Source organism: Bipolaris sorokiniana, assembly GCF_000338995.1.
Source record: "Bipolaris sorokiniana ND90Pr unplaced genomic scaffold COCSAscaffold_13, whole genome shotgun sequence".
NCBI classification, from domain to species: Eukaryota; Fungi; Ascomycota; class Dothideomycetes; order Pleosporales; family Pleosporaceae; genus Bipolaris; species Bipolaris sorokiniana.
In genome coordinates, this window is record NW_006911907.1 from 1337953 (window position 1) to 1362944 (window position 24992).

General features: G+C 52.7%; 10 protein-coding genes and 1 non-coding gene across 11 annotated transcripts; 7 read left to right on the forward strand and 4 right to left on the reverse strand.

Annotated features, from left to right (window-relative positions):
• The first annotated feature begins 90 nt into the window (after positions 1 to 90).
• On the forward strand, positions 91 to 2707 carry COCSADRAFT_202560 (uncharacterized protein). Its single transcript, XM_007705352.1, has 3 exons — positions 91 to 578; positions 636 to 2318; positions 2370 to 2707. Exons 1-3 carry the CDS (start codon positions 239 to 241, stop codon positions 2417 to 2419), a joined length of 2073 nt encoding a protein of 690 aa, XP_007703542.1. The 5' UTR covers positions 91 to 238; the 3' UTR covers positions 2420 to 2707.
• Positions 2708 to 4033: 1326 nt separating this feature from the next.
• On the reverse strand, positions 4034 to 5232 carry COCSADRAFT_97196 (glycoside hydrolase family 16 protein; the record flags this gene model as incomplete). Its single annotated transcript, XM_007705353.1, has 2 exons — positions 4034 to 5076; positions 5142 to 5232. The coding sequence occupies 2 exons, from the start codon at positions 5230 to 5232 to the stop codon at positions 4034 to 4036; spliced, it is 1134 nt and encodes a 377-aa protein (XP_007703543.1).
• A 1104-nt stretch (positions 5233 to 6336) lies between these two features.
• COCSADRAFT_240734 (uncharacterized protein) lies at positions 6337 to 8925 on the reverse strand. Its single transcript, XM_007705354.1, has 4 exons — positions 8466 to 8925; positions 7255 to 8259; positions 6946 to 7198; positions 6337 to 6896 (listed from the first exon to the last, which is right to left on the reverse strand). The coding sequence occupies exons 1-4, from the start codon at positions 8648 to 8650 to the stop codon at positions 6456 to 6458; spliced, it is 1884 nt and encodes a 627-aa protein (XP_007703544.1). The 5' UTR covers positions 8651 to 8925; the 3' UTR covers positions 6337 to 6455.
• Positions 8926 to 9543: 618 nt separating this feature from the next.
• COCSADRAFT_39924 (uncharacterized protein) lies at positions 9544 to 10203 on the forward strand. The gene has a single exon (XM_007704950.1). The coding sequence runs from the start codon at positions 9826 to 9828 to the stop codon at positions 10102 to 10104; it is 279 nt and encodes a 92-aa protein (XP_007703140.1). The 5' UTR covers positions 9544 to 9825; the 3' UTR covers positions 10105 to 10203.
• Positions 10204 to 11180: 977 nt separating this feature from the next.
• On the reverse strand, positions 11181 to 14047 carry COCSADRAFT_240753 (uncharacterized protein). Its single transcript, XM_007705355.1, has 4 exons — positions 13821 to 14047; positions 13296 to 13767; positions 11679 to 13097; positions 11181 to 11523 (listed from the first exon to the last, which is right to left on the reverse strand). Exons 1-4 carry the CDS (start codon positions 13827 to 13829, stop codon positions 11489 to 11491), a joined length of 1935 nt encoding a protein of 644 aa, XP_007703545.1. The 5' UTR covers positions 13830 to 14047; the 3' UTR covers positions 11181 to 11488.
• A 12-nt stretch (positions 14048 to 14059) lies between these two features.
• On the forward strand, positions 14060 to 15669 carry COCSADRAFT_184117 (uncharacterized protein). Its single transcript, XM_007705356.1, has 3 exons — positions 14060 to 14246; positions 14301 to 14441; positions 14495 to 15669. The coding sequence occupies exons 1-3, from the start codon at positions 14097 to 14099 to the stop codon at positions 15536 to 15538; spliced, it is 1335 nt and encodes a 444-aa protein (XP_007703546.1). The 5' UTR covers positions 14060 to 14096; the 3' UTR covers positions 15539 to 15669.
• A 377-nt stretch (positions 15670 to 16046) lies between these two features.
• COCSADRAFT_240784 (uncharacterized protein) lies at positions 16047 to 17989 on the forward strand. The gene is made up of 3 exons (XM_007705357.1): positions 16047 to 16380; positions 16582 to 16975; positions 17025 to 17989. Exons 1-3 carry the CDS (start codon positions 16148 to 16150, stop codon positions 17739 to 17741), a joined length of 1344 nt encoding a protein of 447 aa, XP_007703547.1. The 5' UTR covers positions 16047 to 16147; the 3' UTR covers positions 17742 to 17989.
• A 1-nt stretch (position 17990) lies between these two features.
• On the forward strand, positions 17991 to 19888 carry COCSADRAFT_240785 (uncharacterized protein). Its single transcript, XM_007705358.1, has 2 exons — positions 17991 to 18858; positions 18912 to 19888. Exons 1-2 carry the CDS (start codon positions 18133 to 18135, stop codon positions 19794 to 19796), a joined length of 1611 nt encoding a protein of 536 aa, XP_007703548.1. The 5' UTR covers positions 17991 to 18132; the 3' UTR covers positions 19797 to 19888.
• A 315-nt stretch (positions 19889 to 20203) lies between these two features.
• On the forward strand, positions 20204 to 20932 carry COCSADRAFT_39930 (uncharacterized protein). The gene is made up of 2 exons (XM_007704951.1): positions 20204 to 20226; positions 20282 to 20932. Exon 2 carries the CDS (start codon positions 20586 to 20588, stop codon positions 20796 to 20798), a length of 213 nt encoding a protein of 70 aa, XP_007703141.1. The 5' UTR covers positions 20204 to 20226; positions 20282 to 20585; the 3' UTR covers positions 20799 to 20932.
• A 1617-nt stretch (positions 20933 to 22549) lies between these two features.
• COCSADRAFT_t70 lies at positions 22550 to 22640 on the forward strand. Its single transcript has one exon. It is a non-coding gene; the product is annotated as a tRNA-Ala (tRNA).
• Positions 22641 to 22958: 318 nt separating this feature from the next.
• COCSADRAFT_240833 (uncharacterized protein) lies at positions 22959 to 24849 on the reverse strand. Its single transcript, XM_007705359.1, has one exon. It carries the CDS (start codon positions 24698 to 24700, stop codon positions 23051 to 23053), a length of 1650 nt encoding a protein of 549 aa, XP_007703549.1. The 5' UTR covers positions 24701 to 24849; the 3' UTR covers positions 22959 to 23050.
• Between the last annotated feature and the right edge of the window lie 143 nt (positions 24850 to 24992).

The following is a 24992-nucleotide window of genomic DNA, read 5'->3' on the forward strand; positions in this document are numbered from 1 at the left end:
GCCAATCACGTCCCCCGCCGCCTCGACCGCGGACCCCACTGACTTTTCATCAGATGCGCCACGACTCTGTCCGGCCGTCGACCCAAGCGGCGACCACACGGTTTGACTCAAATACACTTTTGCTTATTATTACCCCGTCTCTCCCGCCTTCTCTCCCCCTTGTTCTCATTGCTTTTTCTTCTTCTTCTGAGTGTCGCTGCTGTATATTTCGTCCCCAACGTGGACGCCCGCCTTCATAATGCTCCAGTCACGCACGCGAGCTATCAATGCTCTTAACCGCACCCGCTGCTTTTCCACAACACCACGCACAGCTGCCGTCTCGCCCTACCGCAAGTCTGCCCAGGCGCTCACTGCCAATGCCACCCCCCAGGATGCAAAGCGAACACAGAGCACTGCCGCCGTTGGCACACAAACCCAGTCGCGCTCAAGACCATCGCCCGCCTTCAACCGCGACGACTATGACAGTGTTCAGCCATTGAAGCAGTACCGCTCGCCCGCAATGGACCACTCATTCGTCGGCATGACTGGCGGCCAGATTTTCCACGAGATGATGCTCCGCCAGGGCGTCAAGCACATCTGTACGCTGCTCTTTTTTTTCTTGGGCCACTGTATTGAAATTATATTAATGTGAATAGTCGGATACCCGGGCGGCGCCATTCTCCCCGTTTTCGATGCCATCTACCAGTCCGAACACTTTGACTTCATCCTCCCACGACATGAACAGGGCGCAGGCCACATGGCCGAGGGTTATGCTCGCGCAAGTGGCAAGCCTGGTGTCGTCCTCGTAACCTCTGGCCCTGGCGCCACAAACGTCGTCACACCCATGCAGGATGCCCTCATGGACGGAACCCCTCTTGTTGTTTTCTGCGGTCAGGTCGTCACCAGCGCAATTGGCTCAGACGCTTTCCAGGAAGCCGATATGGTTGGCATCACAAGGCCCTGCACAAAGTGGAATGTCCTCGTCAAGAACGTTGCCGAGCTACCAAGGAGAATCAACGAAGCTTTCGAGATTGCCACCAGCGGCCGCCCAGGACCTGTTCTTGTTGACTTGCCCAAAGATGTCACTGCTAGCGTTCTCCAAAGAGCCATCCCTATGAGCAGCACCCTCCCCACCACCGTCAGTGCCGCCACCATTGCCGCAAGGGAATTGAGCAAGCAGCAGTTAGACCAGTCCATTAGAAGATCTGCCGACCTGATCAACAAGGCCAAGAAGCCCGTCATCTACGCTGGCCAGGGTATCTTGCAAACAGAGGACGGCCCTCGCCTTCTCAAGGAACTCGCTGACAAGGTTACCATACCCGTCACCACCACTCTCCAAGGCCTCGGAGGTTTCGATGAGCTCGACCCCAAGTCCCTGCACATGCTAGGCATGCACGGCTCAGCCTATGCTAACATGGCTATGCAAGAAGCCGACCTCATCCTCGCTCTTGGCGCCCGTTTCGACGACCGCATTACCGGTGCTATCTCCAAGTTCGCTCCTGCTGCCAAGGCTGCTGCAGCCGAGGGCCGTGGAGGAATCATCCACTTTGAAATTATGCCAAAGAACATCAATAAGGTCGTACAAGCGACTGAGGCTGTTGAGGGTGATCTCGGCACAAACCTGAAGCAGCTCCTGCCCCTAGTAAACAAGGTTGATGACCGTCCTGAATGGCTGAGCCAAATTGCCGATTGGAAGAAGCGCTTCCCTTGGGCTTACGAGAAGGAGGGCGAGAATGGGTTGATCAAGCCTCAAACCATCATGGAGAAGCTTTCAGATCTCACAGCCGACCGCAAGGAACAAACCATTCTCACTACCGGTGTTGGTCAGCATCAAATGTGGTGCGCTCAGCACTACCGATGGCGGTACCCGCGTACCATGATCACCTCGGGTGGTCTCGGTACTATGGGTTATGGTCTGCCAGCCGCCATTGGTGCCAAGGTGGCACGACCAGATTGCACAGTCATCGACATTGACGGTGACTCTTCCTTTAGCATGACTCTGACTGAACTCTCGACCGCTGCCGAATTCAACATTGGTGTCAAGGTCATTATCCTTAACAACGAGGAGCAGGGAATGGTCACACAATGGCAAACCCTCTTCTACACTGACCGTTTCTCTCACACTCACCAACGTAACGCCGACTTTGTCAAGCTCGGTGACGCCATGGGTGTCCAGGCCAAGCGCTGCATCAAGCTCGAGGAGCTGGAGGATTCGCTCAAATGGCTGCTCGATACCGAAGGTCCAGCTCTGTTGGAGATTGTGACAGACCAAAAGGTGCCTGTTCTGCCCATGGTCCCCGCTGGTAGTGCACTACACGAGTTTTTGGTATACGACGAGAGTAAGTTTATCTCAATGATAGACCTGATTGCGAATACTAACATTATTATAGAAACGACGAAAGAGCGCAGAGCTCAAACAAAGGCGAGATCGGGTCGCTGAACTGGATAGCTAATGTTTTGTGTTCATCCTTCTTCGTTGTGTATATTTGTGGGTCGACCGGCGTTTGACAGCATATGTTTTACTGTGATATGGCCTGGGGATTCTGGCAAAGGTTTGGCCAGTTAAAAGTAAGATATCATGTTTTTGTAAACAGAAAGGGGGTGGTTCGAATTACAAACATTCCGTTTGGGCAGCTTCCGATTTATCATGAGGGAATCACAGTCTCAACCATGGTTTCAATATGGAAGTTTCAGTGTAAGAATTCAGTCTAAGCATACAAAAGTGAAGCTCCTTTGTGATGTATTCCGTTTCTCATCAGCATTCACATTGTACGATCACAGTAGATCCATACACTACGAACACAGGCCAAGATACATCCTGGGACTCCCGCGCTACAGAAACTACAGACGCCACAAGCAGAGAACCACGAGTGAATCACAAGTAAAAGTCTCAAACTACTAGAGACCATAAGCCAGACTTGAGATCAACATAGGCCACCACCGGTATAGTTATAGAGAGTTGTGTACAACGAGACTTGGAAAAAGATAACACCCACCTAAGACCAGCATGTCTCGACCAGCAACCCCCATACCCAGAACCAGGCCAAGCACCAGCCAGTGGGCCCACCACTACACGTCGCTCCCCCGTGAATCCGACTTGAACCATTCCCCATCTTCTTGTCATGAAGAAGACACATGCGAGTCTTGCACCAAACCCCCTTCCCCACCCATCTCCCGCCAACCCTTACCGCACCGACCCAAATCACCTACCCCTGAAATCACCCTCAGCGACTGGCAACCCGTAGAACCAAGCCCTGCACTCTGGGTCTTTCTCAAAAACGGGACCCCGCCACCGTCTGCACCGGAGTTTGAGGCCCCGTCTGAGGCACAGGTACGGGCACAGGTAGGACCACTGCAAACAGATTGTCATGACGCAAGGTGCGATTCTGTAGTTGACGAGGAGATCTTGCCTCGTGTAGGGAGAAATGGGGGAGAAATGGTTAGGGGGGTAGATGTGCATGTGGAGAGGCAGAAGGACAAGGCACAGGGGGTACGATGGGTGTGGGGAAGGATTAGGGGGTGGATGCTTGGGTGTTTGATATGAAGAATACAAGAAACTATCTTATTTGCATAAGATAAGTATGAGTATATATGTATAATCTTTTTTTCTCTCTCTTTTCTTCTTCTTGTCTTGTTTGCACCAGGTAAGTAGAGATGGGCTATGGTGGCGAAAAGTTAATCGTGAGGTCACGGCATGGATGAGTACGAAGGTTAATCAAAGAGTGTGAGACGAGAAAGGCTGAATCGAGGGAAAGGGGGAAGGGGGAGATATGAGTAAGATGATGACACGAATATCGAAATGGTGAGATTAGAATCCACTGATGTGGAACCAGATGATTGGAATATTAGATTTTTTTTTCGTACTAATTTTATTGATTTTCATGAGTTCATTTGCGGAACGTGACACTGAAATTTCAAAGTACTATGCAAGAACATTCAAAACTCGATTAACTACTTTTTTTTTGAACTTCCGTCTAACGCTGAAACTGAGGGGGTATTAAACATGGTATATACAGTTTACAATAACAAACAAACAAAATCGCTTCGCTTTTCTTTAAATTGCAAATGCAATAGCAACGGCGCCCATCAGCGCTGCGTACCTCCACTTGACGCTCTCAACACCCGCACCGTTGGACTCGGGCAGCGCACTGCTAGTGCTTGCAGCCTGATCAGCCACCGCCGCAGCCGCCGTCTTGCTAGGTCCATTGCTCGCACCCTCGCTGCTAGCACCGGATGTAGTAGCCGACGAGGTAGCGCTAGCGGTAGCAGACGAAGACATAGACGTAGTCATGGACTTTGATGCCGAAGCAGACGCCGAAGCAGACGCAGACGAAGATGACTTATCCGACTTGCTCTTGTCGCCATTTCCATCACCCTTCTTATCCACAACAATGCTATCATACGTTCCGCTCAAGTCCCCATAGTGATACTGCTTCGCAGGCGCATGGTTAATAACCTCGACCTTCTCCACAACCATCGAGTACGGCCCCTTTCCAAAATCCGTAAGACCGCCTGCCCACTCAATCGTGCCGTCCGAGTTATCCGGGTCGCCGCCCGCCCAGATGCCGATGCGCACGTTCATGGGGGTCTGCGGGTATCCGTATGCGGAGTTTACGTCGGCGTACTTGACTTCGCGCTGGACGCTGCCGTCGATGATCCACTGCATGGAATTTTGTGTCCAGGAGATGGTGTAGTTGTGGAGCTCGGTTTCGGCGTTGCCGGAGGGAATCGCGGCTTTGGCCATGCGGTTGTAGGTTGCTGTGTTGCCCTTGGAGAAGTAGTTTGTTTGTACTTCGGCGGCTTGGCCGCCCAGCCATTCCCAGTCGATTTCGTCGAGGTCGTCAGACTGGAGGATGGCGGAGGAGACGATGCCCGTGCCGGGTGCTACGCGCATGAGGAACGAGACGGAGCCGAAGAAAATGTACCATTTGGACTGAATGGTAGGGTGGTCGCCTTTCTTGGAGATTTTGAATTCGGCGCCTTTGTCGCTGTAGGAGACACCTGCGGCGGTCATTTTCCAGTTGTCATCATCGGCGCCTTCCTTGGTGAAGTCGCGGCTGTAGTATGATGTGTCGAGAGCTGCGGCGGCAGGACATGCTGGACATTGTTAGTTTGAACGAGACACATATTAGACTTTTTCAGTCTGAGAAGGAGAGACTTACACTTCTTGGTAGGATTACAGTCTGTATGTGTCTGACCGAATACAGAGTAGGTCAAGCCAGACAAGACAAGTAGGGAGGTAGGAAACAACATTATCGGATTAGTATATATGCGAACTTGGATTAAAAAAATATATGTGAAGAACAGATGATTAATGTGATTAAGATAATTAAGAGACTTATTAGGATGAGGTAAGAAAAAGGCAATGTGAGATGAGATGCTAGATCCCGAACAGAGCCGCTCCGCCCATATAGAATATATATGTGTGAAACCCTCCCTCCCAAGATGACAAGAGAGAGAGAGAGGGTCGCAGCGCCGACTAGGCTACAAAAAGAGTCGGTCTAGAAACCAAGAAGCAATGCAAGCATCAAATTTAGAAAAAGGAATCCATGAATCCCGTATACCACCTGATCGGATAGCGCGAATCCATGGTAGGCTTGGTGTGGACTGGAAAGGGCTTGACATGTCCGCATCGAGGTTGCCCCCTGGACCCAAGCGCCAGGTGTGTTAGCGACAAAAAGCGTGTGGCGCACAATGCACATAATCAGTGCCTAGTACTGTACACAATACGTTTGTTCGGCACCGGTGCCTCTAGGAACACGAAGAAATCTGGCAGCTAATACCACCCAGCCATCCCACGTGGTCCGTGTTCAAGCTGACTTGGTTCTTGACGATGACGCCCGATCCACTAGTGTCACCGTGTGTTGTCCCTAAGTGTGGCTGAGGGCCTGTCAGGCGGACTATGTTTAGCATCGCCAGGCCCATTTTACCCGTATCTCCTGTCCGTCCTTATACATAATACTCGGTGAATTTTTCATTGCTTCGAGGGATAAAACATAAAATCCGTCTTTTGCACGCTTCATGAATCGTAAAAATGCTCTAATCTGCACAAGAGAGAAACAGAAAAAGGAAATACAAACCAATTCGTATGCTTTCGCCACTGGGTTCCAGACACTGTTCTCACGCTGCGTGTTCCAAAACACACAAGTAAGCCGTACATGTCGCAATGCCGCCGCCGCCGCCGCTAGCTCGTACCGCCCGCACAACGAGGCGGCCACCCCGTCTCGCAGCCAGATCATGGTACCTTGGGCTTAGGCACAGCTACTTGCATACGAGAATCTTGTCTTCGGCCGGCCTATGCGAGATTTGGCTCTGGGTCAATTCCAGCTCGCGACTCGCGGCCTTTGCATAGCCCGCGGACCTTGACAAGATGTCAGGGCATCGCAAAGCTTGCAAAACTCTTCGTCATTGCTCACAGCTTATCGGCATCTTCAGTCCTCGGGCAACCCCAGCCTCTCAACATGCATAGTTTGGGTCTACCTGGTCTTCTTAACCTCCGTAGCCCAACCTTCTATGCCCTCACCCTTGCTACCAACTGGAATATTCAAGTTGACATTCTCCATTCCCTTTGTGTCCTTCAAGAATTCATGACCTGCCATTCCTCCAGCATTGGCTCGATCCGCGGGTAGCAGTTCCAACATGGGCAACAAAAAGTCGGCAATCTTCTTGCTCTCTTCCGTGCTGAAATGGTATTTTTCGTGCAGAACATCTGGCAGGGCCCAATGCCGTAATCTGTGAATGTTGCGAAGCTCGCCTTTGCGATTGAAAATCTCCTGTGACCATTTGCCCGACATGCATAGGCCTTTGGGGAAGGTTCCCAAAAGTTCAATAATCTGAGCAATATGATCGTCGTCCTTGCCATACTTGGTGCCGGATTGTGGGTCAAAAAGATAGTCGCCAGTGATGAGTTCGAATGTCTATCCCTGTCAGCAAGGCTGCCTGCTTCTCATAGGTCACACGTCATACCATTGCAGCCATACTCCACACGTCGGTACTGGCACCCCACTTACCACCCAGGATAACTTCTGGGGATCTGTACTGCCTGGTCTGGATGTCGTTGGTAAAGTGGTGCCCAACCCAGCAGGCGTTTCCGAGATCTGCAATTTTGACAGATATTGTTTCAAAAGAGTGTTCGACCTGCTGTTCGAGCTGTGATTTGCCAGAAGCGCTAGCGGGCCTGTCGAGGCTGATGCTGGATACCTCTTTCGTAAGCAGGTCGCTGGCATGTGAGTGTTAGTGAATTTGTTCCTACTTTAGGACATGTCGCCAACTTACGCAGATTTTTCTCGCTGTTTCTGTGCGTCGTCTTCGTTTGCCGACTTGATGCCGAGGCGTTCTGCCATGGACAGGCTCGATGTAGAGGCCGGAGTTGCTAGAGCACCACTCATTACGACACCGTCTGATGAAGGAGGAGGACTCGGAACAGTCGTGGGGGAAAGTTTACCTGTACCCTCGCTCATAACCTTGTTCAGGCTCTGGGTGCTTCCAGGGAAGCTGGACAGCTCGGCGTGGTTGAAGCTCGCATTGAGCGGACTGGGGAGCGGCTGACTGCCTGTGATCAAAGTCCTTCGCCTCCGCCTGCCGTTCCTAACGCTATCTTCGCCACCCTTCTTTGACGGCTCTTCTTTTACATATGTCTTTACGATTTGCTCGACATCGCCAATCTCGATAAGAACGTTCTCGGGCTTAAGATCGGTGTGGATGATACCGCACTCGCGGTGGAGGTAGTCGAGGCCGAGGAGCACCTGCTTTGTGATTTGCTTGACCAGGGGCATGGGTATGCCGCGGTGATTCCATCGCTTGATCAAGCCCAGGAGATTCTCGCCCAGCACCTCAAAGACCATGCAGACGTGGACGCCGTTGGGGCCCTTGTGGTTGAATGAGTCGAGCAGGCTGACGACATGTGCGCGGCCGGGGTGGTCTTTGTTGGCTTCGACGACTTTTTTCAGCAGCTTGATCTCATCGAGGGCCGTTTCGGTGTAATGCGCAGCGGAGCGGACGACCTTGAGGGCGACATGCTTGCCGTTGGTGTTGTCTCTGGACAGCCAGACGGTGGAGAAATGGCCCCAGCCGAGCTTGCGCACAATCGTGTACTTGCCGTCCTTGTACTCCTCGCCTACTTGGACTGGGTGGTAGCCGCCCTTGCAGTAGTCCTCGGAGTCCTCTTCGTCGGCCGTGTTTTCGGCCTCATCGACCGATGATGACGACGAGTCTGGCGAGTGGCTCAATTGGCTTCCGTACATTTTGTTCTGGCTGTGGGGCGACGTTGCGCTTTGCACACTGCGGGGTTATTGTGGTCAGTTTGGGAATGCGGCAGTGCGGCGGCGGTGGCATGGGCATATGACATGCGGAGAAGAGAAAGAGGGAATGTGTGCGTGCGGTGTGTGTGCGCGCGCGCAGAGGGCAAAATCAAGTGCAGTGGGGGCGGGCGGAAGGGTGACGTGATGGGAGTTGGGGGGGAGGGGGGTTGCTGGTCAGGAACGTACTTGTAGTGAAAGGAGGCCGTAGAGCCAGAGGGCGATGCGTTCTGGGCGCCGCCTTGATTCTCCGCCGTGATGATGGGCTTGAGGTCCTGGCCCTTCCGTCGCTTCTTGCCGCCGTTGCTGTTTGCGGCCTGCGCGACCTGCTTGGCCTTGTTGATGGCCGCCTTTTTCATGTCGGTGCCATTCATGGTGGCTCTACCCCCGCCACGGGCTGGGATGGGCTGGGCTGGGAGAGCTGGGACTTGGAGGGGGGTTGCTGGGGGGATGCGATGTTGCGGTTAGGCGTTCCGGACGCGTTGGGCAGCGCTCATGGGCTCACGGGGTGGGGGGCAAGGAGGGCGGTCCTGGGCGGGCTGCGGGCTGCAAACGAGGCCGACGAAGCGGGAGAGGGAGGGAGAGTGAAGGAGACTTGGAAACAGCGGGCGGCGCGATGCTGGCTGTCGTCGCACTGCCCTGCGATTTCTTCAATTGCTGGAGAATGGGCTTAGCGCTCCCCTCGCCCGCCTGGCGCTGGACGGGCGTGTGATTGGCGGTGGGATGGTGGGGGGGACTTGGATAGCGTGGCTGCGATGGGGGGCACTGGGGGCAGCCAGAACAGCAGGTCAAGAGGCCGCTTCGCCTGCTGGGAGATGCGGTGCAGGCACGCGCGATTTTCTGCAGAGCGCTGCGTCGGACAGTTTTCTGAGCAAGCTAGCCACTGCGTAGTCTGTCTGGCTTGCGGATGGAAAAGGACGCATCATGGGGCAGGCCGAGCGAAGCGGTAAAGAAGCAGGCCAGCCAGACGAGACGACTTATGACATCAGTCGACGGCCTCGTTCTCAAGCAACAGCACCACTACCACCACACTACCAGCCTCCAAACAAGGCGCCTGCTACCACCCTAGTCTCTTTTTCCCCAGTCAGGCCACAACCTGGAACGGCAGTAAACCCATCTGTCCAGTTGATCAATCCTGCAGGCTCCCTGCCTGCAGTAGCTGGCCCTGGGACTCGACTCCCCCCCAGCTGTACTTGTGCTTGGCGTCTACCCACTCCCGTCGCAGACTGCCGTCAACCACTATACTAATTACCAGTAGACACAGACACGCTACAGCTTGGGATAACACGTTGTGCATTGAGCCAGCCACACCATCAGTTATGCGCCGCATTACCTCTCCTATCCGTGGCGGCCAGCTGCGAGCTGATGCACCCCCCGCCATACATACTACATATAATACATGTCGTGCCCTACCCTACTCCCAGAGAAGCCCAACAGCCCTCGCTATGCTGACATGGAAAAAAGAAAATAATAAAACAAACAAACATACATCTTCCCTAGTCTCACGTGCTGGTTCCTAGTCCCAGTCCCAGGCCCCAAGTCCCCCACGATGCTACACCAGCGCCTCGCCCATTACACCATCACGGCACCTCAGCTGCGCGCGTCATGCACAAATCACCCACCTGCACGTCAGACCGCAGAGAGCCGCATCCTCGTCGTTGTCGTCATCATCACTATTACCATCACTATTACCATCACTGCCACACTACTTGGCCGACACAGCCGCCATCCACTTTTGCTCGTCCTGCTTGTCAAAGTGCAGCAGCATGCCCAGCACCGGTATGAGCTGCTGCTGGTACTTGCGGTCGCGCTGCTCGAGAAACTGTAGCAATACGTTCTTCAGGTACACATAGTCAATCGCCTCTGCAACCGCTCCCCCGCCACCCTTGTTAGGGTTCGGCGACGCCAGCCGCGACCGCGAAGACTCAATCGAAGATCGCGACGACTGTGCGTGCGAGTCCGACACGCGTGCCTTGACCGCTCGCAATTCGTCAGACATGGTCTGCAACGTGTTAGTGCATCCCACTACCTCACCACATACACCTCCTGCACTGCTCACCTTGCTCGACTTCTGCAGCTTCTCCAGCCGGCTCTGTGTCTCGTCAAACGCCCGTCGTAGCTCCCCCTTCTCCTTCTCCAGCTCGTGTGCCTGCTTCTCGCTCTCGTCCAGTGCATCTCGAAGCTGGCTCATGGTGAGTTTGGCCTCGGAAGCCGCCTCGCTGGCTTGTGCCGCCCGTTTCTCCAGCTCCTCCATCTTCTTGCGGAGCTCCTCCTCAGATGCCACAAGATCTTCTTTGTCTTCTACAGCACGAGCCTGTGCACGCTCTGCATCTCGTACCTTTTGCTTTAGCTCCTCAAGCTCTCGCGCTCGACGACGGCTGAACGTGCTTGCCTGCTCCTCGGCCCGCTCACGCTCTTCAATCGCAATGTCGAGTCGCTCTTGCATCTCCCGTACCCGCGTGTCGGCCCGCCCCTGCGCGTCATTCAGCAGTCTTCGCATCGTTTCAGCTTCGCGCCCGCGTTCGCTCAACAATCGATGCGCATCTGCTAGCTCTTCCTCTAGGCTTTCGCTCTTGGCCCGTACCTCCTTCATCTGAGTACTAATCTCTTGTGTTTGGTCTTGCATGCTGTTCATGAGATCCTGTGCACTTGCATACTGAGCTGACTTGAGCTGGAGATCATCTCGTAGACCAGATACCTCACGTGTGATTTTTGCTACTTCGTCTTCGAGGTCGCGCACCTTGTTGCGAGATGCTTTGAGCTCTTCTTGCGCTTTTGCCACGTCTTTAGTCAACTTGTCTCGCGCTTCCATGACGTCCTTGCGCTCCATTTCCGAGTTTTTGAGGTCGCGCTGAATCTTCTTGTTGGTCTCTTCCAGCGCCAACTTTTGGCTGATTTCTTGCTTCATCTTGTCATTGAGTGATTTGATGTCACTCTCCTTGCTCGACAATTGCGACTTGTATTCGGCAATCTCCGACCGGAGGTCTTTCTCGCGGCCCTCTAGCTTGCGAACTTCACTTGTCTTGGTTGCCAGTTCGTCTTTAGTGCTTCGCAGCTCGGCGACTTCTTTGCGCAGAGATGTTAGCTCGGGTTGTGCCTTCTGCAACACCTCTCGCATCTCCGTCAGGTCCTTGAAGCGAGATGCAGCAAGCTTCTCCGCAATTGATAGATCCGTTTGCAGTGATTCAGCCTTGGATTTGAGCTCCGCAAACTCAGCAGTCAGCGCTTCTCGTTCTTGCTGTGACGACTCTTGAGCTGCCCTTCCTGTCTTCAATCCAGCAATCTCGCCCTCAAGCTTGCTGATATTTTCTTGCAAGGCCGTTTTTTCCGCCTGTAACTGCTTGACCTTGTCTTTAGCTTCGGTATGCTCAAGTCCGTAGTCGAGGAGATCTTGTCGTAGTGTATCAATCTCTTCCTGCATATCTTCTTGATCCTTTGCCTTCTTCTTGAGCAACTCAATCGACGACGTCTTCTCGGAAACTTCATCCTGGAGCTTCTCAATCTCCACCGTCTTTTCCTCCAGTTCTGACTTGAGCTGCGCCACATTCTTCAGTGCCTCCTCCAGCTGCGACGGCGAAAACTCTGCATCCCGAGGACTAAGCAGCCCGTCATTGTCCCCTGCTTCGCTTGGTGTTGCTTCGGGGGTCACGGCTCCAGTCCCCTCCGACCCCTTTGCACCCTTCTTCTTGTTCTTGTTGCGATTCCTCTTCTTGGCAGAAGCACTGAGCGGTGCTGCCGGAGAAGGTAGTGCTGGAGATGAGGGTGCTGGTTCTACCTTGATAGATGCCGGCTTAGCATCTGCCTTGTCAAGGTTATTCTTCTCAAGATCGTGCTTTGCCTGCTCGAGTTCAACCAGAGCGCTATCACGCTTAGATTCTGCCGCCTTTAATTGTTCGCGCACCTTGTCAAGCAAGCTGCTTATCGTCTCATTCTTTTTCTCACTCTTTGCATGCTTGTCACGCAATTGCGAAAGCTCGCTGTCTAGCTCTTCAATGCGGCGCTGTAAAGATTCGACTTGGTCCTCTTCCACAATCTTCTCTCCCTTCTCAGCGTGCAAGTCTTCCAACTCCTTGGTTGTGGCCTCGAGCTTCTTCTTGAGATCACTGATGGTTTTTTCACTCTCACCATGCGATTCCTTGTGCTTTTCGAGCTCCTCCTCTGCGCAAGTGACCTTTGCCTTGAGTTCATCAATGTTGCTGTTCAGCCCCTTTTCACGCTCTTCCGCCTCGCGCTGCAGGCGCTGATGCGTGTCCTTGAACGTGTTCAGATCATTGGTCGTCGTCTCCAGATTCTGCATAAAGGATTGTGCTGATTCCTGTGCTGTCAAAAGTTCGTTCTTGAGCGACTCGTTCTCCTCTTCGAGCTTCTCCATCTTTGCCTCGGTCTCTTGTAGTTGCACTTGCACGCGAGGTAATTCACTGTCGTACGAGAAGAAGTCTTCGCTTTCTTCAGTGGTCTCCGTCTGCTTGGATTCTTTTGATGGCGACGAGGGTGTAGCTGAATCGGTCTGCGTAGTGGAGCTGTCTTGTTGATTCTCGTTACTTGTTTGCGCCTGTGATTTGAGTGTTTCCACCTCTTCAGACGCCTCCTTTGCGCGTTTCTCGGCATCCTCAAGCTTCTTGTTGAGCTCATCACGCTCCCTAGATACGCGCTTGAGCTCCTCCATAAGCATGTCGCTTTTGACGTTTAGTTGACCTAGATATTCCACAAATGCGCTGGCATCGCTGATAGAAGTAAGAGGAGTGTATTCGCGCAGGGAACTCTCAAACGCCTCGATTGCGCCAACTCTAGCGTGTGCGATGCGGTACGACCGGAGTAACTCTGATTTCTAGGTTAGCCTCACGTTCCTTGTATAACAAACTTTCCGGGCGAGGAAGGAGCAGGTGACGGATTTGGAAAGAAAAATGCAGCCAGGAAAGCCTTGAGAGTACATGCGCAGTTTGTAGATCTGGCCTCGTCTCCTGCTCACGACACATGGCTTGAAGGGAATCAACGCATTCGGACTAAAGTACCACTCACCAGTGTACTTGGGTTCCAGTTTGTCCAATCTACGGAGCCGCAGCTTGATCTCTGGCGGGATTTCTGGTGGCTGTTCCGGCTTCTCTTGCGCCTCTGCCTCTACATGCGCCTCCCCTTCTGCGACCTGCGCCTCCTCCTTCTTATCATCGCCGTTCTCAGTCGTGGCATCGGCTGCTGGCGCCTTTTTCTTAGGGCGCGGTGTGGTAGCTCGGCTTGGTTGTTCCTCATCTTCGCCTATGACAAAGTCCGGGTCGAATTCAGAGGGATCGGGGCCCTTTCCAGCGGGCGCGGCTTTGCTGCTGTCGCCATCTTTGGATCTTGCTGTTCGTTTCGAGGGCGATAGATTACGGGAATTGGAGCGCCGTGCTGTAGCCGAATTGGATCGCGAAGGTCTGGTCTGCTGGGCGGCTTGCTGGACGGCTTTCTGGCGGGCCTGTTCCTCAGCAATCGCGTCTATCGCCCCTCGAATGCGCTGTGTCTCCAGTCAGCCGGCGATGTCATAACTCTGGGGAGTGATGTAGGCACCTGGAACATGATGAAGCTGTGTTACAAAGAAGGATGATAAGACATGTAAGAAAAGACACCAAACAGGCTTGTTAATCGAATGTCGGATGCTGGACCGTGGGCGGGCACTAGAGTATCCGGACACGTTCTGGGGTCCATTGGGGCTGGGATTCAGGCGATGCGCTAGGATCAGCGTTCGGTAAACTAGCGCCACAGCCAGGGCTGCCCCGAATCCGAACTTTTTCTCCCCCAGCCTGGCTTCCCCCCACCACCACCATCACCATCACCACAACAACAATGGCAAACGTGGAGATTGCACTCCCCCTCCCGGTCCTGCCCGAGGGTTGGGCTGGCGAGAAGGACTTCAAGGCCATCGGCCAGTTGAGCGAAGCCAACGACCGCAACATTGAGCCTGTCGGCCCACACTTCTTGGCCTATGCCCGCAGAGTATGTTTCAATATGGCCGAGCCACACAACATCAATACTAATTCTCTCATGTAGAAGCGTCACAAGCGCACTTTCTCCGAAGACGACCGCATCCAGGCCCAGGCAAATGTCAAGAGCGTCGAGGAGGAGGATCCCGATGATGTTGACGAGCCCGAGGACCCTCTGATGCTGCAGCGTGAGGCAAAGGACTGGAAGGTATGGATTACTTGATATGTTCCTGGATTACACTATGTTAACATGGTATGCAGTCTCAAGATCACTATGCTGTGCTCGGTATAACCCGCTACCGATGGCGCGCAACTGATGACCAGATCAAGCGCGCACACCGCAGGAAGGTGCTCAAGCATCACCCCGACAAGAAGGCGGCCAAAGGCGGCACCGAAGATGACCAATTCTTCAAGTGTATCCAGAAGGCCCACGAAGTCCTGTCCGACCCTGTCAAGAGGAGGCAATTCGACTCCGTCGACGAGGCCGCCGAGGTTGAGCCACCATCGAAGAAGGAGACGCAAAAGGGCAACTTCTACAAACTCTGGGGCAAGGTTTTCGAGGCCGAGGGACGCTTCTCCAACCAGCAACCGGTACCCAAGCTCGGTAACGAGAACAGCACCAAGGAGGAGGTTGAGCATTTCTACAACTTCTGGTACAACTTTGACAGCTGGAGATCATTCGAATACCTTGACGAGGATGTACCTGACGACAATGAGAACCGCGATCAGAAGCGTCACGTTGAGCGTAAGAACCAGGCCGCCCGTCGCAAGAAGAAGACTGAGGACACTGCCCGTCTGAGGCACTTGGTCGACGACTGCCTTGCTCTCGATGAGCGTATCAAGAAGTTCCGTCAAGCCGAGCACGCACAGAAGAACAAGCGCCGTCTCGAAAAGGAAGCTGCTCAGAAGCGAGAGGCAGAAGAGGCCGAGAAGAGGAAGGCTGAGGAAGCCAAGGCTGCCGCTGAGAAGGAGGCAGCTGAGAAGGCGGCAAAGGCCGACACGAAGAAGGCTAAGGAAGCTGCGAAGAATGCGGCAAAGAAGAATAAGCGTGTGGTGCGTGGTGCGGCCAAGGACGCCAACTACTTCCACAGTGATGGTGAAGCGCCCGCATCTCAAGTCGATGCTGCTCTGGCCGACGTGGACCTCATTATCACCAAGCAGGACCACGAGGAGCTGGCGGCATTGACGAGCAAGCTCAACAACGTCAAGGATGCGGCCAAGATCAAGGAGATCTTCCAGGAAGAGGCCCAGCGCCTGATTGGCGCCTCGAAGCTCACCCAGGGCGAACTCCGAGCCTTGGGCTAGACTTGTGTGAGAGCGTTTATGATAGACATGTAGACTTGAACGTGGATGATGGCAATGATGACGCTTTTGCTTGTGATTGGTGTGCGTGTTGACTATTCCCAAAGCGTCATTACTTGAATGGGACGTTGGTGCATGTGTGTATATGTGTATGTGTACATGTGCTTCTTTTTTCATAACGTTATGTCATGGACGTCCGATGCGCCAAACGCGCCAGACGGGTGGATCTCCAATAGGCCAGGGTCTGGAAGGCATGGCGGATGGTTCGACACATCACCAAGCGCTTGCCGTCACTCAGAATAGGCAGCGCATTGACAGCGACTAGGTAGATGCTCTCTTTCCCGCTGCCCACCCTCCTCCACCTGCGACCTACAGCAGACAGACATCTTCTGTCCGTTACCCACACCATCGCTAGTTATCCCCAACTACCCCGCGAGCTCTCATTCCCCCGCGCCAAGGGCATTCATCCGACGCACAGCAGATCCCATTGCCAGTGCACGCGCGCATTGCCAGTGGGGTTTTTTCTGGCGCCGGCCGACTTGCAACACATCTTTACTGTAGTACTCAACCTTACTTCAAGTGCTCTCGCTGCTTGTCTCTGCAAAGTCCACCATGAGTGCTTCTCCAAAGACCAAGGACGGCCGCCATGCCTCCCCAGCGCCGCGCAAGTCTTCAGGTCCCTTTCCACCGAGCCCACTGCAGACTGCCAGCGGCGCAAAGCCCACACTCGAGGAAACACGGCGGCCGTCGACGATCCAGTTTCTGGCGCACAGGAATGCATCATTACCGAGAGGCACACCCAGACCCCGCGAGCGACGTCGGCTATCGTCGCCGCCGCCTCCACCGTAAGTACTGCCCCAGCGATGCGTTCCTCATGGCTATGTTTGCGTGCGCTTTTCTGGAATAACCTCGGCCCTCTGTCAATATGTAAAGGACAACTACAACCAAGGACGAGCACGCTTTGCTTGGCTTTGGGGGTCAAACGTCAGGCTTGCTTAGTTTCCCAGGCTCAGCCTGCGCAAACCAAAGCTAACCAGCGAGTCCAGTGTCTTCCAGAACCGAGTGTCTTTTGACACATTTGACAAACCCGCCGACTTTATAGAAGAGAGCTCCTTCACACTCATTGCCAAACACAAAGATTACGAGTACACGAAGCGCTCACGGACGTTCCTGTGCGGTTTCGACGAGAACGAGTATTCAGTATATGCCCTTCAGTGGCTCATTAACGAGCTGGTGGACGACGGCGACGAGATAGTATGCCTGCGTGTAGTCGAAAAAGAAGACGCAATAGCCGGAGACCGCAGTGTCGAGTCGGGCCGGTACCGTGTTGAGGCTGAGAACACAATGGCAGATATACAGAGCCGCAATCATGACAACAAGGCTATCAACCTGATATTAGAATTTTCAATAGGCAAGGTCAACAAGGTCATAGACGACATGGTGAGGATTACATAGGGCATGCGACGTATTCGGGCTAACCATGGTGCAGATCAATCTCTACGAACCCGCAATTTTAGTAGTTGGTACAAGAGGCAAGAGTCTAGGTGGCTTTCAAGGGTTGCTTCCTGGAAGTGTGTCAAAGTATTGTCTACAGCATTCGCCAGTCCCTGTCATCGTTGTCCGTCCAACATCCAAACGCGACAAGGCAAAGAGCAAGCGCACGAACGATCCCGATAGGCAGGGTTACCGAGAGCTTCTTGCGAAGAGCGAAAGACTGCCAGAGTATGACAGCCCCCGAAACACCTTCTTTGCGAACGAAGAAGAGGCAGCGTCGGTTGGAGCGGCCGCAACAGCACCTAAGCCTGTCGCAGATACAGCACACCCCTTGGCGCAGGTTGAGCATGCGCAAGATAGCAGCGACGATGAGCTGGAGACGGGCAACAGCGATGCATTGCTCGGAGATGATCCACGAAGTCCAGGTCCGATGATGAAGAGTCCACATCTACAAAATCTCGACAGCCCCGAACTGAGCAGCCAATCCAGCAGTGAGGATGAAGACGAACGGGGCGAAGGCTCAACAATGACTGGAGTGTCTACTGTAGATCTGGCATCGCAGAATGCTGATGCAAGCACCGAAGAACCCAAGCCGGCAGAAAGTCCCGAGCCGCAGGAGAGCTCCAAGTTGTACGTGGACAGTCTCATAAAAGCAGCTCAGGAGGGGTCTGAAGCCGCGGCACCCGCTGGAAAGAGTGCACCAGAATCATAGTTTACTAGCAATACCCATGTTGATTTGTGGTCTCCAAGGCCATGTTCTGGTGCCCTACAATACGTACTTGGATTTGCATTCTCTCTGATAGACTCTAGTGCAGTGGCATGTGGGGGTGCTTGGCCCGTTGATCCCTGCCTGATCGACATGATGACGTTTCATGTGGCTGTGGGCTGCGGGTGCCACAGCTCGCCGGCGCGTTCCTGGCTGCGGCCGCCTCGGACTCGGACAGGCCCTCAGTTCAGTCGGGTGTGGGTGAGCTTGCACCTCCAAACCCAAACCACCTCTGATGTGTAAACGTAGCCATATTGTTTCTCGTCATTGATGGATACCCGCGCTTCCCCCATAACCAGGACAAACTGGCAGTAACACTCGCATTCACGCAAATCCAATGTTCCCGCCAAACCCAGACGACTGCGATGAGTGCGTGCCGGACTATGCCCGCCAACCGAGTCCCATGGCTGTCGCCATCTCTGCCTTGCCTTTTATCCTTACCTTTCTCGGAGTCGCCTTTGTAGTATCGCACAAACTGTTTCCCATCTTATCGGGCCACGCACATCGCAAAGCGCAGCATGAAAACCCACGTCCTTCCAGCCTGGCTCAGCGCGACAGAGCCTCTCTCTTCCGGAGCTTGCGCCCGACCGCAACCTCGCTCGCAAGCATCATATTCTCCACCAACTTTGCCCTCTCTGCTGTGCTGGTAGAACTGATTCTATGCGAAATCTCAAACACCATTGATCGTGCTACTCGGACTCTAGCTCTCAAGATCACGCTGCCCTCGCTACTCTTCCTCCTTGTCGTCGCGACACCAGCCTTCGAGATACACTCCTTCATATCAGGGACCGGCTTGGAATTTCGGGGAGAACGCTCATCGCGACGTAGAGCAGCATGGGCTTTGGAGCTATGCGGTCTGGCCATCTGGCTCGCCTGTTTCTGGTACCTGGGACGAGGGATTCTAGGCTCATATCTCCACGAAGCATCGTATGAACATTCCCACACTTTTAGCGAGGGTTGTCTTGAGAGGATCGGAATTATTGGCATCAGCTTGATGGCTTCCCTCGCTGGCTTTGCTGCCATATCTGCACTATGGCATACGTTCGGTGTCCGGTACAAACCCGTGAGTTTTTTTGTTAACTGAGCAGATTGCGCTTGATGGACTAAACTCCACAGGTCACTGAATCGGATATTGCTCGCAAACAGGCTGGGCTCCAGGCAACAAACGACATGCTCTTGGTCAAAGAAAGTCGACTTCGCGCAATCGAGCGTAAGTTATCGGAGAATCCTCAACAAGGCTTCATGGGCCGAGTGGTCGGCTCGATCCGCGCCAACCCGGATGCACAGGAGCGAAGCACTCTACAGTTGGAAATACAGGGACTCGAGACGATGCGTCATTCACTGCAGAACTCAATGACTGTTCTCCAGAACAGACGGCAATCGCAGCTACGCGCACACACTGCACATGGACGACTGTTGAACATGTTCTCCTATGTATTTGCCATCTATTGCGCGTACCGTATCGGCGCAACGACCATCAGTACTCTCCGCCGCCTCTCGTCTCCCAACGCAAGCTTCTCGAGCAGTGACCCAATCAACAATGTCCTCGCTCTCCTGGCAAAGCACTGGGATCCGACCATTGATCGAGTGGCATGGAGTCGTACCATCTCGTTCCTACTCTCAGGCGTCATGCTCCTTCTTTCATTTAACAGTGTCTTCCAGACATTTTTACTATTTGCGAAAGTTGTGCCTGGCCTGTTGTACCATACAAAGACAAACTTTGCACTCATCATCTCGCAGGTGGCAGCAACATATGTCATCAGCTCGGCGCTGTTACTCCGTAGCAATCTGCCTCCGGAAATGAAGAGCAAGATAGGGGATGCATTGGGTGCGCCATTAGAGCCTAGATTTACAGAGAGATGGTTTGAGGGCTGGTTTCTAGCTGCAAGCGCAGCGACAGCTCTAGGGATCTGGTTAGGTAAACGATTAAAGGGAAGTGAATGGGATGACGAAGGAGACGGGGGCGACGTAGACGTAGAAATGGGGAAGCGGAGCACATAGCTATTGTGTTAGGTAGCGCATACATATGACTACCGAATACAACAATTATTGGTTGACGTAAGCGAGGGAACGGTAGTTACAGGCTTCTCCGGGTCTTTGGAACATGCAGTTGCCAGACACGTAGCGATATGATATGTATGATCGGGGCTCGATGTGGTGAATGATAAGAACCACCGGGTAGGCATGTATTCACACGGCGGCAGGTTGTTAGCAAGCATCTCCTGCGCTTGCTCAGCACCAGCCACCCCGGCCCACAATAGTGCGCCATGCAATGTGCGGCGCTTTGATGAGGTTGACGTCGATGTTGCCCGATCTGAAAGTGACGTCAGGTGCAGTGGGGCAGCTTCGCAGATGAAAAGGCACGAGGGGCCGCTCTTCTTGAGAACCATTACACCCACGCTTGCAACCATCTCTGAGATTTACATTTCCAGTGAGTATTTGCTATCAAATTCAACTCACAGTGCAGAGAAGCTAATCAAAGACAGAACTTTTCAACCCCTACACCAAACGTACGTTCTTTCTTCTTATCGCGTCTGTTCCATCAGCTGTACATGAGCTTCGTCGTAACCCCAAACCTGCACTTGCATTCCCAAGAAAACAATGCTTTGGATCATGTTACAAGTCAGATTCATTATCTGCATCCTCTATATGGGAACACGATTGGAATATGTCGCGACTTCTCTGTATTGCCAATGCTAACATTCACTCCTTTGCTGGCATTGTTTCCATATCCAGCAACAAGTACTGACTCTGAGCAGCTCTTCTACCTGATCAACTCCCCATACCAAAATGTCTGCCCCCAACGCCGGCCGCCAGTCTCCCGACCCCGAGCGCCAGTCTGGTGCTCAAGCCGGTCAGATCTCCGACAACGTCAACCAGCAGGGCGCTGGACCCAAGGAGGGCGCCGAGAAGTCCAGTGACAGCACCAAGAACACCCTGAGCTCAAACCCTGAGCACCCACTCAAGGAACATAGCGAGGAAACTACCAGCAAGAAGGTTTAGATTAGTAGAGATGAGAAGAGGGGAGGCTGTCATAGTGGATGATATGAGGAATGTAAAGACTGCATAATTAACAAGCAGTGGGCAGTTTGAACGCGAAATGATCAATCAAATGAAATGATAATCTATGACCGAACTTTCCATGTTCTAGAGCATGTGCACTGCCCTTACCGTGCTGACATCTCAAGCCCAGACATAGAAACACCGTCGGTCTGCATCACCTCTCCACTTTTTCATCAGCAACAAAACACCGCCCATGTTTCAATTAATCCTTCGTCAAATCAGCCATGGGCTATTGAGATTATATTCGGCAATCTTAGATCTCTAGCCGCTCTCATCATAGACGGAAAGTCCGTTGGCAGATGCGGCAGAAATGCAGAGTAGGCCGCGTCGCACGAGAATAGTACGGGTGCCACTTTGCAGATAGGTGGATACAGCAATCTGCGTGCTGGAAGGGGACCATGTACCCCAGTAAAGTCTCGAGTCGTTGCCCGATCACCTGTCTGCAATTTAGCAGAATATAAATGAGAAGAATAGGGCATTTGTAACACATGGCAAGAGCAGCTCTATCGATATAAACAACGAAAGTCTGGATTTTGCTCAATTTTCCTATTCCTACAGCGTCCCATATATCTGTACACGAAATACATATGTAAGTTACTGCAGAGAAGTTACTGTTGCACCGATGAGCATATTTCAGTAACAAGACACCTGCTACCCGAAAGAATGGGAATTGTAAGCACTAGATTATGTTCACACATGATATACCATATCCGTTGAGAAATCAGTCTTCCAAACTCTAAACTTCAGTTGATAAGCTTCCCGTGGAAAAAATCATCTTCGCTTACCCCCCGGAAATTATAAGAAACAAGGATTAATACAGGTCAAAGTTTTTTTTCTAAATGCTTTTGTCATTCAGACGTCCTCGATACTCAAAAACTACATGAGTTTATAAACTAATAACAAGTTTCAAACGCTGTACTCGAGACGATCCCCTATTGCAAGATTGGTCTTGAAAATTGTTCCTAACCATAATGTGAGAATTGTAGCGGAAGATTACTGCAAACAACATTCTCTTCATTAGTCGCGTCACGAAGTTATTTCTATATTGAATATATATTATAGTGGCGAAGACGTAGGTATGGGCGCGTGATAATTGTAACATAGCAAATAGTGACTTTTTATTGTTAGATGGTTGGGGTATTTACTATACTGCTGTGTCTTGGTCTGCACCAAAGCAGGTGAGCCTAACGATGGCGTACTATGAGGCTTTCGAGTAACAGAAAGGACAATCTGGTTCATATTGCTATGGGTAAAGTTACAACAGCCCTGTTGAGTACAGGGGTGGTAAGGATGTATGTACAATTGGCGAGTTTACTACAACAAGTGCGATAGTAAAATTATTTCGCTCGTACCCTCGCTATTTTCCTCTAAACGACGTATTGATTATATGAGATGGTCTGCACATCTCAGCATGACCGTCTACTTTTCTCTCTACAATCCATGGATGGTTAAGTCTTGGTTGATTGGTATATCACGTGATCCCTTCGACATGACTTGAAAATAGCTCCAGCTTTCCTACATAGCACACAACATACTAAGAATACTATTGAGGGAATTTTCCAAAACGTCTTCGACTCATCATACCCCGTGATTCAAGATCTTTCTAAACTGTCACTCCGAAATGCTCCTCAACTTTATTATTTGGAAGGAATATAAATTTGTTTTTTCGAAATTTCTTGTAAAATTTCCAAGGGCGCTTGGTCTAGGGGTATGATTTTCGCTTCGCATACTATTCACGTGCGTACTTGTGAAAGGTCGTGGGTTCAATTCCCACAGCGTCCAGTTTCCTTTTTGCACTTGAAGACGAATCGGGGTATTGGCTTATTTTTTGTTGGGGGAGGAGAAGGGGTGTGTGGTGGAGGGAAGTGGAGTGGTGTAGAGTAGGTTGGTGGTTGGGAGTACATACGGAAGTCTTTCCTGCGAATATCGTGCACTACTCCTCGAATGTTCGGTATAGCCCTGCAATCGTTTTTGGATACATTTTTTTCGCTCCTTCAAATTGTATGTCCCTACAACTTCTTCCGAATGGTAACCCAGAGGTTATCTCCTTGGAGAACAAAAAAACCGCATAATGTCTCAATTTCCCAACACAAACACAATGACGTGATCAAAAGAATTGATTAAATTGTCTTGAAGCCTATAATACAAAGACGGGAAACCAACATCCGTCGCAACCCATAAACCCATTATCTCTACTTAGCCTTCACACCCCTCCTACTCTTCCCACCCTCATAATCCACAATCCCCCTCTTGCGATGGTTCTGCGCAGTCCTCCACCTCACATACAGCATGACCGCATCCTTGAGCCCCACGAAAAGACATCCACCAACGATACTCCTGCCCCAGCGTGTTTGCAGGAGCCCCGTCGGCTTGGCTGCGCCTCCAATCCTGCTGCCGCCATTCTTGACCCAGCCGCCGAGCCAGGAGACGGCCGGGGAACCAGACGGGGGATTGACCCAGGAAGCGGGGAGGGTTTGGCGTAGGAGTTCGCCTATGGCTGCTGCGATGGTGGGGAAGATGAGGGCACCGAGAATGGTGTCTGAGAGGGAGGTGGTGGAAAAGGTGACGCCGCGTTCGCGTCGGACGTTGCGGGGGCGCTGGGCTGCTGGCTGCATGGGTACGTTTGGTGCAGGGGCTGGGTTCGCGCGAAAATCGACCTCAGGGGGTATCTGGACATTGTTTTCCCAATTGCCCTCTTCTTGAGGCGCATCGGCTGCAGGTGCGTCATTATTCTCTGCATCGTCGCCGTCGTTCCAGTCGGCAAAGATGTCAAAGTCCAGCTCGATTTCTACTTCCTCCACAGCATCGCCCTCGTCGTTGTGTGCATGGTTGTGCTGGGCTTGGTTTTGCATCTCGGCGTCGGTATTCTCGCCTGCTCGGGGCTGTATCTCCCTAAGCCACTGCTGTTCCCGCGGCAGCCATACGCGCTCGTAGTATGCATTGTAGAAACCTCGAATATATGGTAGCGCGGCAAAGGAGAAGGCAGCGCTCGGCGGCCACTGTAGCTGGAGCATCTCGTCGCCTGGATGACCTGAGCTGACGAAGAATATGAGTGGAAGAAAGGGCAAGAACGAGTCTGCGAATGTTGTTCTGCTAGCGACCAGTACCGTGGGTATCAGAGGCAACCCGAGATCCAGCCTCCAGTGTTGTCGCAGGTGCTCAAGCCATTGCATAAGGACTGAATTGACGTTCCGGTTTGGCGTCTCGTAAAGGGGGCCGAGAATTTGCAGCGCATCCTCTGTACCAAATATCTGGTATATTGTCGCTGTGCCAGACAGCGTCAAAGTCGAGTATAGCGCTGTGCCGGTGAACAAAGCAAATCCAGGAAGCGTCAGGTTGCTGACCACGCGCTCAACGCGCCTTACAGCATCCACGACGTAGCTCTTCGGCCGCTGCACTTTGATCTCGCTCTTGCACTGTGGACATAATATCTTATTGGCCGTTGTGCCCGCGCGCCGTCGCGAATTGGGCGCCTCCATGTCTGCTATCCAGTCGAGGAGACACTTCTCGTGCGCAACCAAAGAGCAGGCGCAGGGATTGCGCCACTCTGATGTCGTCTCGTCATCCTCTGTCTCGTCGTTGAAGCAGATCCAGCACTTGCGGGGCTCGTCATCCTCCTCTTTTTGCGGCGCCGCATGCTGAACGGGCGCTTCTTTCTGTTCTTGCGACGCAGGAGTGCTCGTCTGTGACGGCGGAGTGTTGAGTAGAAGCGTTTGAGAGTCGACGGATTGGCCCGAGAAACTGCCGGTTCGTCGTGTGTGGTCTTGTTGCGAAGGAGAGGCTTCAGCCGGCGGCGCAGGTCTTTGTTGCGACGCGGGGCGCTGCGGCGGTAGAGACGCCATGTCGCGGGTGACTGTTGGGACGCGATGGAGCGCCGGTGTCGTTCGTCACGTTGGTACAAATAAGACGCGGAATGCGATGTCACGGTAGGCTATTCGGCAAGATTAAGCGTTGGGTGGTTTGCGAGTAATAGGGTGGAGCGATGCTCGAGTTTAGCTTGGTGTTTATTACCTAGACTTCCCGAGGATCTGCAAGACGTCACCAGTGTTCCGAGCCGAGTCAGACTGCCAAGACGGAGCACGTGTGAAAGGACGACCTTCGTGTATTATGTAGACCACTCGCACTGAAGTGATA